Source organism: Trachemys scripta, chromosome 3 (assembly GCF_013100865.1).
Source record: "Trachemys scripta elegans isolate TJP31775 chromosome 3, CAS_Tse_1.0, whole genome shotgun sequence".
NCBI classification, from domain to species: domain Eukaryota; kingdom Metazoa; phylum Chordata; order Testudines; family Emydidae; genus Trachemys; species Trachemys scripta.
The window spans coordinates 85,814,366-85,830,689 of record NC_048300.1 but is presented as its reverse complement, the minus strand read 5'-3'; the positions used below and the strand labels follow the sequence as shown (position 1 = coordinate 85,830,689).

The window sequence follows — 16,324 nt, the reverse complement described above, 5'->3', positions numbered from 1 at the left end:
TTCCTTGTCAAATGGATCAATTCAATAAACTTATCTATAAACAATGTCTTCCACGCTGTTCTCTAGCTCTGGTCGATTGTTTCTGCTTATCTGATTAATTCTAGTTTGGGTGCCAAAATTCTCCATTGACCGAACAGCCTCTACCCCTCCTCACCTCACCCCCACAGTGAACAGTCCATATCTGGAGACCTATGTCTTCCGGGAAAAGGGCTAGAAACTTACTTTTTAAAAACATTTAAAGCTTAGGTCTCCAGCACTTGTTTGATGCTCTGTTTAAAACAATGGGTGCAGACATGCCTTTCCTGACATTACAATTTATACTATTACTAATATTTAAAAATACAGTTTAATCAGCTAATTTTGGTCCTGGGCACTAGAACTCAACTAGACGACCGCAGTAAACAAAGTTTTATCTCTTTCCCTCATTTGGATTTTTGCTACAAACTGGGGAGAGGACATTAGAGGACTTCCATGAACTCAGGTAAACAGCTCTGTTTTAAGTGTGTCATAATTCAGGAAACCCTCATTTGAAATTTGATAGAAAATTTATACCAGAACCCTACAACTAAACTGCCAAATTTGATGTTGATATTCCTTTGTTTGTCAATTTTACGGGGGGCGGGAGGGGGAGTAGGGCTCACAATCATAACCTTACCTATGGAGTGGCATTAGTGGCTAACCACTGGGACAAGTTATTAAAGTAATAAACTACAGAGTGCATGCAAAATGAATTTTAAAAGAGACAGATGACATTGTTATAAATCCCAAGTATATGTGACATGATGGACACCATACTACCCTTTTCAGACCACACTTATCTTTTAGCCTATCAGTAATACTCATTTTTCTTCAGTCAACTACTGTCAGCAACCAGTCAGACTCTGTCAATGCAGCAGCATGCAAGCACTGAAAAACAGCTTAATGTAGTATATTGCACTGTGTCTGGGATGAGTTAAGAACATCCCATTATCTTCAATCAGGAATTCATTTATAGAAATCCCTTTTTAGTCCTAGACAAACTATTTGGAGATAGTTTAACTCACCCTTCCTGATCTCTTATAAGAACCCTGGCTTTGCATATTTTGAAAACTTGCACATTTCTACACTTGCAAGCTGCAGACCACTCAATGCTGAGATATAATAATTATTTATAGGGAATAGTATGGTGTTATCAGTTATGTGATGCCTCTCCAATATTTCTCATAAACAGATGCACATGCACTGGGAAAATATGCAGAAAAAAATTAGGATATCTAGTGACTAGCTCTGTTTGGAAGCCACTTCTATTTAATAATCAGAAAGTAATCGTACCAGCATCCTTGCTTCCCTAATAAGCATGTTACATTACCTTTTTTCTTTAAGATCACAAAATCAATTAAAGACAAAATTGAGGGATAAGATAACACATTTTCAATCAGATGCACCAGACACTTGAAATCAATTACTGGAAAGTGTGTTATAAATCATTTGATTGTTTGTATTAAAATCACTGACAAGAAACTGATTTTTAATCCACATATTTACAGTTAGAGTTTTTCTAATTTATGATATTGAATATCACAAACTGTGGACAGTTTGTAAGTTAGATCTTGCATCAAAAGGAATTTTGCATAGCTATATTGAACAATTAAAGGAAGGGGTGGGGTCTATCATAAGGCTCAGTTTCCCGTTTTATAGGAACATTTCTTGCACTCAGAAATTTGGCCCAAAATGTTATGCTCCAAAAACGAATTATGGGTACAAGTCTGATTATGTGTGCCACTATCTTGTCCACTCCAAGCAGTTGTTTAAGGGCACAAGTGATCAGATCTGCACCTGCATTTCAACTGTCTCTACAAAAAGTGGATCTTATTTATGTTGGCAAAACAGAAGAACACAATTAGAAAAAATTAACTCATAGTCTATCATTACACCAAAGTAGTAAAAAATGCAGGAAAGAAAAACAGGAAAAAGAAATACTTCTGCAAAAATAAGTACTTTGAAGCACTGAAATTGTGTGTCTGTGATACTTTACACAGTACTTACCTAATATCTGTGCATGTTATACATGTGATATGCTGGCTGTTTGTTGTAATGAGGTTCAAAGCCACAGATGTTTCACTGTCAGAAGTTGGGTGTGCTCCACATTTAAAATAAAACTCCTGAAATATTGAAGGAGAGATAAAGAGAAGATTACATACCTGTAGCTCATGTCTTCTCTTTATCTTAGTCTAGTTGACATTTGAGACAGCAGGGAAAAAAAATCACCACTGCCAGCAGTAAAGGGAGGTATTCGTTACAAATGATTTAGAATGAATTCTCAGCAAAAACTCCTTGCTAGGCATATATTTTGTTCTTTGGAAAAAAAAACCCTAATGAAGGCTATATCCCCCATACTGCATAGTTTCAATATTAGTGGTACACCGTATGATTTTCTGGATCCATTGAGGAAAAGTATTACATTACACCACAGAGGTCCGGGCATTATGATGCACAATGCTATACACTGTAACATATTAATGCTCTTCTTCAAATTTTCATCACAAAAGTTACGGTCATATGAAAACTAAGGATAGAATTTATAATTCCTGGCTCTAAATAAGTGAAGATTGGTCTTATTTCTGTGACGATGGAAGCCTACATAGTATAGTATTACCAGTGACACTAACAAGAAGCTCCAGCTCCCTAGGTAAGAACACATTTTACATTAACCATTATATTTGAGTTAAATTATTCTAGACTAGTTTTATTCTATATAGCTTCTTATATCACCCTCATCAGCCCAGTATTGGAGTGCCTTCCAGTAGTCCATTAAGCAACATGACTAACATCTGTTGTGCGAGTTGTTCCCTTTCATCCTCTTCCGAAAAGAAAGACTGTGGGTATAGTGTTGAATCCTGGTTTGTGGGGCTCATCCCCCTGGGGGGGGGCACACAATGAGATTATCAGGGGTGTGCCAGGTGGGCCATGGGGCTGCAGCCAGTGAGGTGACCTGGCTAGGCAGGGCAGCTGCAGGGAGAGCACACAGGGAGTCTGCAGCAGTCAGGGAGCGGGGGGACGTTCTCACCACTGGTGCCCTGCCCTGGACACCCAGCCAGCCACAGTCCTTCATATTTTAAACCCACCGGACTCTGTGAGAATGAAAGGCTCTGGGCAGTAGGGAGGGAAGGGGAAGGAGCCCTGGTCCACTAAATGCTGCCATGGGCTCCTCAGGAAATTGTGCCAGCCAGGTCCTGCCACCGTGCCAGGAGGGAGCTGTCCACACTGCTCAGTGAGTCACTTTCTGCCCCAGATGGATAGGAGTCACAAGGGAGCACTGTTATATGACTCACATGGAGAAGGAGGGGGAGGGGAAACACAGCTAAAAAAAAAATCTGGGAACCTTGAGTATAGAGGGATCCATCACTGGTTGGTGTGCCCCCTCATTGGTGGTCATGGCACAACAGCTGCCTTTAGTCCATTGCCCTCCGGGGGCAGTTCCTTGGGCCACTCAGTATTTGGTTCCTTCTTGCAACTCAGCCCTCCTCCCAGGAGGCTAAGAGCCTCACTGCTTCCAGGGTAACCACAAAGTCCAACCAAACATCCAAAGACTTAGTGTCCACGTAGCAGGCCTTCAGTCCTGATCTGGGCTTAACAGTCCTCATCCCTCTACTCCTGAGGCTTACATTGCCCTTCCTGTGAGTGCCTGGTAGGGACCCCAGGCCTGCTCTCTGCTCCAGCCCAGAGCCCTTATGATAAGCAGCAAGAGTCTGTTTCTCATGATCCCTCACTGGTTCCCCAGGCTGCTTCCTATCTTTACCTGCTTACAAGTGTCTATCCTAGAGCTGTGCCCTCCAGTCTTGTCTCTGTGCAGCTTTTCTCAGTCTGTTGCTAAGGAGCTTTCTCAGGGTATCCCCAAGCCTCTCTGGCAGCTGCCTAGAGACACTTAGCCACTGCTGCCGTCTCCTTTCAGGCCCAGAGTACAAGCTTCCTACCACAGCTCTGCTCTCTCAGGTCTCCTCCCTTAGCCCTGCAGTCCTTCCTTTACCAGAACCATCCAGTCTGGTTCTCTCCAGCTGGGTCTAATTGTCATTTAGCATCTCACCTCCTTCTGCCACAGATTGGACTAATTGGTCCCTCAGGCTCCCTGTTAACCCTATATTTGCCAATGTGGGGCACATGTCCCTTCACAATAGTGCAGTGCAGGGATTCTCAAACTTCATAGCACCGCAACCCCCTTCTGACAACAAAAATTATTACACAACCCCAGGAGGGGCACCAAAGCCTGAGCTTGCCTGAGCTGCCTCGGGGCGGGGGGGAGGGGGGCGCAAAGCCAAAGCCTGATCGCCACCGCCCTGGGGGGAGAGGGGCAAAGCCAAAGCCCAAGCCAAAGGGCTTTAGCACCAAGCGGGGGAGCCTGTAACCTGAGCCCCACCACCCAGGGCTGAAGTCCTTGGGTTTTAGCTCTGGGCAGCGGGGCTGGGCTTCGGTCCCAGCAAGTCTAATGCCAGTTCTGGCTACCCCATTAAAACAGGGTGGCGACCCACTTTGGTGTCCCGCCCCACAGTTTGAGAACCGCTCATGTGGTGTTTTGTTTTGATAGGGCTTGGTTTTAGAGGTGGGTTTTTTTTGCGGGGGGCGGGGTTGTGTTTTAAATGTGCACACTGGCATATGTTTATACTACATATAGTCAACAGTTACTGGGGGCTAAATCATGGTCATATAATGTTCCATAAGATTGGATTTTGATCCCTAGGGAGAAAGTATTTCCAAGGCCCCTTTTGGATGAGCTTTTGCCTTTCTGTTTTTCCCCCCTTCTCTGGCCCAAATTTAGCAAACAAATTAAGCACAAACTTAACTGTAAGCATGTGAATAGCCCATTAAAGTCAGTGAAACTACTCACATGCTCAGAGTTAGGCTTGTGCTTACGTATCTTGCTGCACTGGGGCCTCTATTTTAAACCTTGTTTCTTTTATATATAGTTCTTCAATCTTTGCATTAATTCATTGACTTTTTTGTTTGAGTGAAACAAATTGGATTTTTTATTTTAATTCAGTCCTGTGAGTTTCTGCTTGCTTTACTACTTCACTTCCCCAATACCATGGAGTACTGTGGTCACTCTATTTATACAAGTAAAGGAATATTGACCACCCAGTATTCCAAAGCAGGGAGGCTAAGGGCATAGAAAATACAGAACAGAAAGAAAACTTTTGGTAAAAGTGATTCACCCAATAGTAATATACCTTGTTTTTGTCCACAAGCAAAAAGAAATATTGAGCAATAAAAATGGCGAGCTCTAAAACACATGAAATGGCTTTAGACGTAGAGTCTTGTGCTTTTTTTTTTTTTTTTTAAAGCATCCTTATTTCTTTGGCACAGAATTTAATACTATTTTTATCTGTTTGCTTTATTGCAAGCACTGCCAACAATCATAAACTATGCCCTCACAGACAAAAGTGTGCAAAATCTAGTATATAAATTTAATAGCTTTACAAGTTCTTGATACTCCCCAGAGGCGGCGCTAGCCCACTGGCGGCCCTAAGCAGGAATATTTTGTGGCCCCTGCCGCACAACACATAATAATTAATATGGGGCCCCCTTGAGCCGACTGGGGCCCTAAACAATTGCTTAGTCTGTTTATGCCTATCGCCGACTCTGATATTCCCTATCCTTTCTGTTGAGAGAGAATAGAACTTCCTTCTGATTCTGTAAGTTTGATGAAGAAATATACAGTGAGAATGTGAGAGCAGGCTACAGAATAGCCTACAACCTACTCTCTGCGGAGTACAAGTAGATGACCATTGTCAAAATGGACTTCATGCAGACCTCAGTATGCACCCAAAATCAAACGGAAGGAGATAGAGAATTAATATTCCAATACATGCCTGCAATCAGACAGATGAAACTGTCAAGAATACTAAGAAGCAAATCACAGGAAGATGCAAATCCAGAACAGTGACTATATTTTGAAAGTCACAACCCTCACAGGTTGTAAAAACAGAGCAGTAAAAACAATGCTGTCAGACAAACCAATAAAGCTAATAGCTATCTGCCAACTAGAACGACGCATTCTATTTTGGGGGGGGGTTATTTCTTACAATACTGTGGTGGCTATTTTGTTCTAGTCACATGTAAAAATCGCCTCATGAACATTTTCAGAAGTAACTTATCCATTTCACATTTCAACCTTTGGGATGTAGGAAGTGTTGTCTAGAGGTTAGAGCAACGGATGGGCAGTCAAGAATCCTGGATTATATTCCCAGCTCTACATTTGACTTTCTTTGTCACTATGAGAAAATCACTTACCTCCCTATCCCTTCAGTTTATCAATTTATAAGCATTTCTTTAAAAGACTTCCTGCAAAGGTGTGTTGTCACTCATAACTATACAGTATTTGCAAAACACTATGATATCTACTGAAAGGCATTTTGGAAGTGTTATTTCAAATAATAAAAGACACAATTAGCCTTAGAAGAAGTGTACTAGGAGCAGGAAACCCATAGAGTAAACCACAATTAAAAAAAATGATTATAATAAAAATAAAGGACTGTTTTAAAATCTAGAGAATTCATTCCTAGGTTTAGAGCCTATGAGCCATGTGTTAGCTCAGAGAAAGCATTTATAGTTGGGATAGAAAAATTGCAGAAAAAAAGTGCTTTATAATGACCATGTTGAAAGTAGAACAGCAACATAATGAAAATAACCCAGTTACGAAGCTTGCCTCCTCAAAGAAACAAAAAGGTACAAAATGGAAGGAATGCACAGTACTGTAAATCATATCCTGTGAATGAAGTCCCTAAATAGTTGCAAAAGTGACTGGAATACACATACTGACGCATGTGGTATGTTGAGTGTTACATGACTTGTTATACATAATGGGGAATATATGTGCGCGCGCACACACACACACAATGAAAAAGTACACTCACTGCAAGTGCAGCTCTTATTGGGAGTGGGGGAGCCTGGTGTAGCAACCCATTCATTATCTAGCACCTCCTGCCAACAGTTACTCCAGTCCTGTGGGGGTCTCTTTTCTCAAGACTTGGCCCTTCACAAGTCACTTCTGGGGTATCAGTGTCACATGGACAATGTTCCACACAACACAGATCATTAATACAACATCTTCTGTCCCTCCAGGGTTCCTCTTTCATTCCACTCTTGTCAGAGCAGTGGCTTCAGGGCTTCTCTATGGAGCATTTTAACCAAGCTACAAAAGCAAACTACAAACTACAACAAAAGCAACTTCAGTCCCTCTTCTGGATTTGTATTTTTAAACCATCCTGGGTCCTCCCCAACTCTTCCGCAGAACACGGACTATGAGGGACCACCTCCCTGGAATCTTGCCTTTGACAGGATCCTCAATTCCAAATACTTCCCCAAAGCATTCTGCCTGTCAGTTGGGCTTCAAAGGTCCCTTACACCCCGCCTATCCCTCTCCCATAACGGCCAGGGTATAAACTCCCTCCTAAAGTTCCTGTGCTCTCTACTACCCAGAGAGAAACTACAAGTTTCTGCCCGTCTCTCCCACCACACTTCTTCTACTTCCTCCCTTTATCGACACCACCCAGATCCTCATCCAGCTGAGACTCATCTTACTTGGGCCTGGCCAAGTGCAACCAGGTATCTTAATTGGCCTCAGGTCTGCATTAACCAATTCACCTCCTGTGTGGGTTAATACAGCATCACACACATACTTTACTAAAAACTATTCTGCATTGCTTTCAGGATACAAAAACCATGGGCTCAACTATGTCCTCAGCTACAGCCAAAGATCAATGTAATCTCGTCTCAGGTACGTATAAAGTAGTGGTTTACAAGGATTTACATAAGATACATTTATACATAAGATATGTTTATCAGGTGATATTTTAAGCATCCAATTTAACCATATAAATCAGAAAATTTTGTGCAAATGTGTCCTGAATTACAGGCAACTATGTGCTCAATTAAGCCAATTTGCACCTTCCCAATTCTGGGCTGCCTCCGGGGACTAGAGCAACCCCTGGAGAAATTTAGACAGCCCTGGGAGGCAGTCTAAACTATAGCAGCCTCCCCAAGGCCAACATACCTCTCATGCCCCCAGCACAACCCCTACACCAGGCCTTGTGAGGAGCTTTTGAAAAGATAGCTCAGAACTCTCTCCAAAATTCTTCTACCAGCTGGAGCTCTTCCGCTGCTGGATCCAGGACTTTTAGCATCCTTTTATCCAATGTACAGGCGCCAGGAGTGAAAATCCTACTCTGTATGTTTAATGTAAAGTCTTCATGTATGCCAGTGTAACTGTTCCCATTAGGTTGTCAGGTCTCTTGGGTTCAATCCCTTAGGTTTGCCATGGAATTGCTGGGACTCTCTTTCAGACAAGCAGTCATTACTTTCCTGAGAACCAGTGGCCAAAACTAAACACCTTCCTGCTGTACTCCACTTGAAGCCCTCCTGAAGACCAGGAGGGATGGACAGCAGAGGAGGTGAAGGGCCCAATTTGCTCCAAGAACTGGTGTGGTGAAGTGACCCTCCACATCCTGGCAAGTGGATCTATGCTTCAAGAGGGTGGGGATTGGCTGTGTGAGGTCTGTATTCTTCCTCCTGAAGGAGCAGACTGCTGCCCAAGGACTGCTGTCACAGTCTGCTTCTCCTCAGACTCTTCAGCCCGTGCATGATGAGCACATTGTGCCAAATTGCACAATCCACAAAGCCAAGAGCCCTATGCACAATGATATTAAGCCTAGTGGTTAATCCAGGCTTGAAACTACCACATTTTTATCATCACTCTATGCTGTTATCCTTAATTTATACTATGTTATATACGGTGCCCTTCTGAAAACCTTCAATAAGGAAGGCTCCTGTGGACTATCTACAAAGGATTTATGAAGTCCCCATCACAGTGATATTTGATCACTTCCCAAGTATTTGAAAATAGCAACAATAATATTTCCCCACACCTGCACTTCCATCCTGTAGTAGGAACACCTTGATTAAGTATAATTTGGTTTTGGTTGTTTGCTTATGTCTGTGTGAGAGTGGGTGTGTGAAGAAATTACTGAGAATGTGTTACGAAATTTAGTGCTGCATTGAAGTTCTAAAGTGAGTAGTTTTGTGGTCATTCTTCTCTCTTACTGGAGTGAATACTATATATTAGGCTCTTGCCTTCAGGCATAAGACCCTGGTAATTATATACCCCTACTTAACACTGCAAATGCCATCTCTCTGGCAGGACTTGTTAATAACATAGAAAAGAATTGACACTGTTCTCACATATATTTTCTTCATTCTCTTCACTCCTGCTATCACTTATGTATCACTGAGACTATATCTTGAGAGGTACAGGGAAAAAATGCTTATGGTTACTAATACCTACCCTCCATGAACCTCATGTCTATCACATAATGTGCCAAAATTTAACAGAAATGATCTATCCTTAGGAGTTTTGCAAAAAGGGGGAAACCTTTTACATAGGACTCGGGCAAAAGAGAGTTTGCACTTCTTCAAATATGAGAAACATCCCCAATTGTTGAGTGAGTGAATAGAAGATAAAATCATTTATCGGTCTTCTAGATACAGCCAAGCGACTGAAAAAAGGAAATCAGCACAGTGAGTTATAACCATAGGAAGTCAGACCCTGGAAATGCAGAAGAGCAGACAGGCTCTGGAAGAAATATTCATTTTTCAAGGTAGTGTCACTGAGCTCCCCCTCATGTAGTGTGTCATTCTAACTGTTCCCTGTATGAATCAGACTTCAACTATCATTATACTGTGCCATCGGCTGCAAACTGTGGTGAATTCATGCAAACTGCCTGAATTTACAGTAAGTTTTCTGAAGATTGTGTAATTCTGCATTAACAAAACTGCAAGAGCTTGAAAAAACCCACCCTGCTCTACATGAAAAATCAATGTCACTGAGTTTATACTATATTATATTGTGTGTACCCCAGTGGTTTAGAAGGATCTTACATAGGGTACATTTACAGGATGATATTTAAGCATCCAATTTACTGTATACATCGGTAAGTTGTGCAAAACATGTATGAACCAAGTTTTTGAGTATACTTTTAAAAAAAACAGCAATGATTTATACTGCAGAATAAATCCCACATGTACTTAAAATGTGGTTTAGAAAAGATTACATTTTGTTCTTCATGTAGTCCTAGGGAAATAAGAAAGTGAACTTCTTTTCCTTCAATGTTTTTGAGTAAATTTACCAATTATGAAGTCAGGGATTCATAGCACTAGCTTGAGTCACTTTTTTTCAGACAAGCATGATGAATTTTCTCTACATCACCCTGTAAATGCATTTCAATTCCAACCTTTCACATATCTGTTATGGTAAACCTGGTCACTTAGGAGGTGGGCACGACTAATTAAGACTAAATTATGTGGTAGTTTTATCATGTAGAGATATTGGGAATAGGATGAAATCAAATTCCTTTACATTTGGGAATCAAAGTCAGTTTTTAAATTCTCCTCTTCAGACAAGAAAGGCTATTACAATCCATTTGGCACCAGTCCAACTACCAACAATTTTTAGCTAAAACATTCATTAGGGATATAATATATAATATATGTCTGTGTGTAAAAACCATGGTCATCAAATGATACCAGCAATGGAATCACAATGAGCATGCATTACCCATAACAGAGCACTGGTGCTTTGGCAATATGTTTCTTCCCCCCATATCAAGAGCGGTGCTAATGCCAGGAATGAATTTCCTTCTGTGTAAGAGGCGACCACAGGGATTCTGCATCAATCAAGCTCTGCATGGGGCAGAATTTCACCGATGGTGATTTTTAAGAGGTTCTTTACTTTTGATTTTATTTTGTTAATTTTTATTTTTCTGCTACTTTTTGATTCTTGTTTAAAACAGGTTGCTACATTACAGTATTTTCCTATTGATTACTATGTATCAGTCTGTGTGTTAAAAAGGCATCTATTAATTTGGAGTACAGGCGAGTGTCATCTTACGCGGGGGTTCTGTTCCGCGGTTAGCGCGTAAAGCGAAAACCGCATATAGACAAAATTACATTGAGTTGAATGGCGGGCGGAATCGCCTGCACTACAAGTACAGTATTAAAATTGCTATTTTTCTCTTTTTTTTTGTTTTTGCCGACCGTGTAAAGCTGAAATCGTGCATGTTAAATGTGCGTAAGATGCGACAGACCTGTATTCTTTTATAGTATACCTTGTAGCTGAAAGCCTGTGCTGTCTCATGGATGTAATTCATGAAGTCATATTCCAGCAGTCCATCTGGCTATGACATTGCCCATTGAGGAGTGAACCTGGTGATATTCTGAACAAACTGAGCTCTCAACCATGCCTGTATCTGTTTCCATCACTTCACAGTGACTCAACACATGTTCAGGGCTTCAGAGTGACACACAAACTGACAATCATGGAAGATTTGTGTTGATTTTTGCTGGTGATAAATGGAGGGTGTGTGCTGCTGTGAGGAGCAGTGTATGTTTGGGGTAGTGTGTGGGTGGTTTTAAAGAACCGCCATTGGACCAAGTTACCTCCCCTCCCTCCATCAGTACAGTCTCCCACATACAACCAATGAAATGTATTGCATGCAAATAAGCAGTCAAATAAGGGTGGTGTTTGGCTGAGTTACCTCTGATATCACAATGGTTTAGGACTCTTGGTATGCCATAGATCTACACCTTACTATAGCTGTACACCGCACACATGTGATTCATAAAGTCAAAATGGCTGAGATTTTTAAAAATGGATGGTAATAGACCACGACTCCCAATCATGACTGAACCTGGTGATATTCTGAACAAAAAGAGCTCTCAACCATGTTTGTAGCAGTTTCAGTTGCTTCACAGTACTCAGACATTTTAATCTTCAGAGTGATATTCCTATAATTTTATTATAGATAGTCTGGGCCACTTTCCATAAAAGAGAATGAGAGCATTAATGAAGTAGGGGAGATTGGAAACTGAGCCCCACGAAGGAAAACAAAACAAAAAAATCCCCCAAAACTTTTGGCTCCTGAATCAAATTGCCAACCTAAAGCCAAGAGTAGCCAATGGTCCTTATTATAATCAAGCCCAGAATTATTTCATAAGAGACCCATGCACTACCAGAATGTCACTACTAACCTTATGACTGAGGAGACTGCGGTCACATTAACCATTCATCTGCCAGTGCTAATGTAAAGCCTACAAAAAAAAACAATTTTTTGGCCAACATTTGTTTGCAATTAAAAACATAATAATTTCTTTCATTATATTTTTCAGTTTGTAGGAAAGAGTTAAAAAAAAAAACATGAGCTCATCAGCTATCTATAGCATAGAATAGTCAGTGGAAATGAGACCAAAAGGATACTGTGTATATTACGAACATATTTCATAAAAATTTCCACTGACAAGTTCCCCCCACTCCCAGATTTTCAGATCCATAGGGTCTCTGCTGTAGGACGTGAAGTGAAGAGGACTGTACAGCAATTCACATAAGCTGTCAGAAATGTGAACGTTCAAACAGATGCCTTTATGGGGTGCAGGGAAAAAACTGATGACCCAGGAGACATGGAATATTGTATAGTAAGTCTTGTTAATAGACTGCTGAAAATTAAGCTGAACTCTACGCTAAGCTGAAACATCCTTTAGCTAGAAGAATGGCAATAAGGATTTGAGTAACTCAGTTTAAATGCCTTTATGAAGTACAAAATGCATTTAATTTGACAACAGACAAAAGAGGCATAAAAATATTAAAGAAATATGAGTCTCTCTCCAATATCTGCTTTCTGTCTGAGCAGTGACTGTCTGAACCCACTGCCCTCCTCAGAATGCCTCGGGCTAAGAAGAAGAAAGGTCTGATATTCTTGATAAAAGCTCTTTAGGCTGAGTCTCCTTTGCCAATTCCTCATGAAGGCTGTAAAGATAGTGTATCCTTGGTCTCAGTTAATATATCAACTTTGACCTTTACGGGAGGGAAAGAAAGAATTAAAACACTCCTTTAAATGATATTTTTGAGAGAGGTGCCCAATAAAGGGAGGGAAGTTAACACACTGTGTTCAAGTTTTCCATACCTTCTTTTTCATTCAGTAATGAAAATTACAATTCAAATGTTTAAGGGCTCGTTGGCCTGGAGACTTTGTGCACAGCAAGCTGGGGTGTGAATACACAACACACTGGCCTGCCATGCACTAAGTCGCCATGTGGACCCTAGTACTGCCACAGTGAACTTTGACCTACTGCTGATTCAAACAGTAGTGTAAATTTATGTAACTTCGCTAGCAAATGTTTCATTTACTCTGCAGACATACAGTATTAATGTTCTCTTCTCCCCATACACTATGTCTTTTTTGTCCTTGAAGGCCTTTTCCACATGGAGACTTTGTAACCTGGCAAGATGGGGAGTAAATCTGCCGCACAGGAGCCTGCCATGCACTAGCTGGTCTTGTGGACACTGCTGCCACACACTATGTTTCTATGATTTCTGTCATACTACAACTTATTCAGTTAAAGACATCAAAACCACTCTTATGAACATTACATCAACAACACAGGGAAAGGATGGTATTTTTGGCTAAAAGCAGGGTTTGGAAGCAGGAGATGTGGATTCTAGTCCTGGTTCTTCAGCAGATCTCTTTTGTAACCTTGTGCTCATTGAAAGAGCAACTATTCCATATTTTTTATTTATTTATCCTTATTCAGTGTGTGTCCCCACGCATTATTTGCTCCGTGTCATTCAAACACTGCTCTAGTGACAGAATTAACCATTTCCTCCGGGCTTTTCTACTGTGTATATCCCATTTATCCCATATATAACATTTGAGTGCTTTACAAAAAGTAATGAATTTATTTTCCCAACAACCCCATGAGAGGAGAAGGTATTATTATTCCCATTTTACAGATGCGGAATTGAAGCACAGAAAGAGTGTCAAAAGAATCAGCTAATTTTGTGTGCCCAATCTGCAAAGCTATAGCCTGATTTTTCAGAGAGCTTAGCATTATATACAGGGCTGGCGCAACCCATTAGGCGACCTAGGCGGTCGCCAAGGGCACTACAATTTGGGGGGCGGCGACCGCGGCGGTATTTCGGCGTCGGGACCTTCTGCCACCTCTGTGGGGGGCGGCATTTTGGGGCAGGACCTTCCGCCACCTAGGGCAGCAGAAAAGCTGGCAGCACTCCTGATTATATATCACTTTTTATGTTCAAAGCACAACCCTCATTGACTGTAGTTGCAGCTATGAGAGCTCAGCACTTCTGTAAATCACATGCCAGAGTGTTAAATCGAGCACCCAGAAAATTCAAGATACGCAATTAGTGACCACCAGTGAAAAATCTAGTTTCAGTGACTTGCTCAGAATCACACAGGAGCTCTGTGGCAGAGGCAGGGATAGAATTCAATTCTCCAGGGCAACATTCACCTGCCTTAACGACGTGACTGCTCCTTGTCTTCCTGCAGTTCCCTACCTCATTTACTATATATACACCTTCCTACTTCTAAAACAAATGAAGCAGGAGTCCGATAGACAGTTTCGTTGATTACACAAGCCTGATTCATTCCTTGAGCACCAGGCTGCCTGTGCACAGAATGAAACAAAGGAGCTATGGGAAAAAATAATAGATTATCATGTAATTAAGACTACTATAATTAAGGATACCAATCTGTCACAGAGATCACAGATTCCATGACTCTGGGACTTCTTCTGGGGCAGGCCCAATGGCCAGCCCCAGGGCTGCCAGAACAGTGGCCCCCAGGGCCACCAGAACAGTGGCCGGCATTGGGTCAGCCCCCTGGGGCTGAAGCAGCAGCGGGGTTGGAGCAGCTGTCCCCACCATAGACATACACCAGTGTATTTTTAGTAAAAGTCAGGTCACAGGTTTCCATGACTTTTTGTTTATTGCCCGTGACCTGTCCCTAGCTTTTACTAAAAATACTAATGACAGAATCTTAACCTTAGTTATAATGCACATAGAATACCAGGGTTGGAAGGGACCTCAGAAAGTCATCTAGTCCAACCCTCTGCTCAAAGCAGGACCAATCACCAGACAGATTTTTGCCCTAGATCCCTAAATGGCCCCCTCAAGGATTGAACTCATAATGCTGGATTTAGCAGGCCAATGCTCAAACCACTGAGCTATCCCTCCCCCAGTGGCCAAATTAAGGTTGCAGAGGCAAATTTAAGTCCAGAATGTCCTAACATTTGAGTGCTGCACTTTGCAATCTTAACATTTTTGAGAGAGATTTTTATACAGCATTTTGTATTTTTTTTAAAGCAAACTGACCCCCCTACCCTCCCAAAAAATAAATAAATCTATCATATTGACTTGTACATGGTTCATCAGCAGGGATAAAACCTTTAGCTCCAACCCAGGCCTCTGCCATTTGAGCTAAACAAAGAGGTGATGGCAGTAGTAGATTGCCGTCTTCTACATGGGCCAGCACTAGAGGGAGATGAAGTACACCCTTTGCCAGTGGATTTCACAGCTATGTGCTGACAGAAAAGAAATGCTGAGACTCAGGATTCCTGGGTTCTGTTCCAGGTTCTGAGGAGTTTGTGTTCTAGTAGTTACAAACCTTTCAGCCCATCCCTCATAAGCCAGACTCCTTATGATTCCAGCCTGTTCTTGCCATTGTTCCAGTACCTTGCCCCCACCAATCACCCTCATCCCAGTGCAGCCCCAGTCCCACCTCCATCCACCCATCCCATTCCCCACCCACACATCCCTTTCTCGGCTCTTTGTCCAAATCTCCTCCACACCCCTTGCCTCGGTTTCCCCCTTTGCCACCTCTCCCCACAAACCTCACTCCTCTGCATTACAGTCGGCCTCCTCTTTTGTTCCCAGCCTAGATTCCAGCATAAGGAGCACTAAAACTATAGGAGAGAGAGTTTCTCTCAGCTCTCAATTCTGCTGGCAGGTGCCACAGTAGCTCTCAGCAGATTTGAGGAGCAATTGAAGCGAAAATCCTGCTGAGCCCCTACAGCCCTGTGCTGGAGCACACTCAGTCAACTCCACAGGAAGGATGCATATGCAGTCCAGTCAGCAAGTAGGAGCTGGGAGGGGATGGAACATGCTCAGTGCAGGCAGACTCTTCAGAGACTTCAGCTAGTGTGAGAGAACTGAGATTTTCAGAGGTGCATAACTCTGCCATATTTGGGCAGATTTTCCCAGGGATGACAAAAGGCCCATTCCTGACACTACAACAAGACCCACCCCACAACCAAATTTCAAGGTTGTTTTCCCCAATTTAAAAAACCCATACAACTGTTTATTTCCCCAACTTCATTCTCAGAAACCACTGAGCTGTTTAAGCTGAAATTTTCCAGGGAATTTAAACCTGAGGCAGACATCTGCCATGAAAAATTTCAGTCTGAGTCATTAAGTTTGGCAAAGTTATAAACGACTGAAAATGGGGCC

At 41.9% G+C, this 16,324-nt stretch overlaps 1 protein-coding gene across 1 annotated transcript in view; it reads right to left on the bottom strand.

The window, feature by feature from the left end:
* The window catches only part of PRKN (parkin RBR E3 ubiquitin protein ligase), a 1,198,020-nt gene that overhangs the window by 549,012 nt on the left and 632,684 nt on the right, over positions 1-16,324 (bottom strand). Inside the window, exon 6 of the mRNA XM_034765264.1 lies at positions 2,026-2,141. Within this exon, the coding sequence (XP_034621155.1) occupies positions 2,026-2,141 (116 nt within the window). The remainder of the gene's footprint in view (positions 1-2,025; positions 2,142-16,324) is intronic.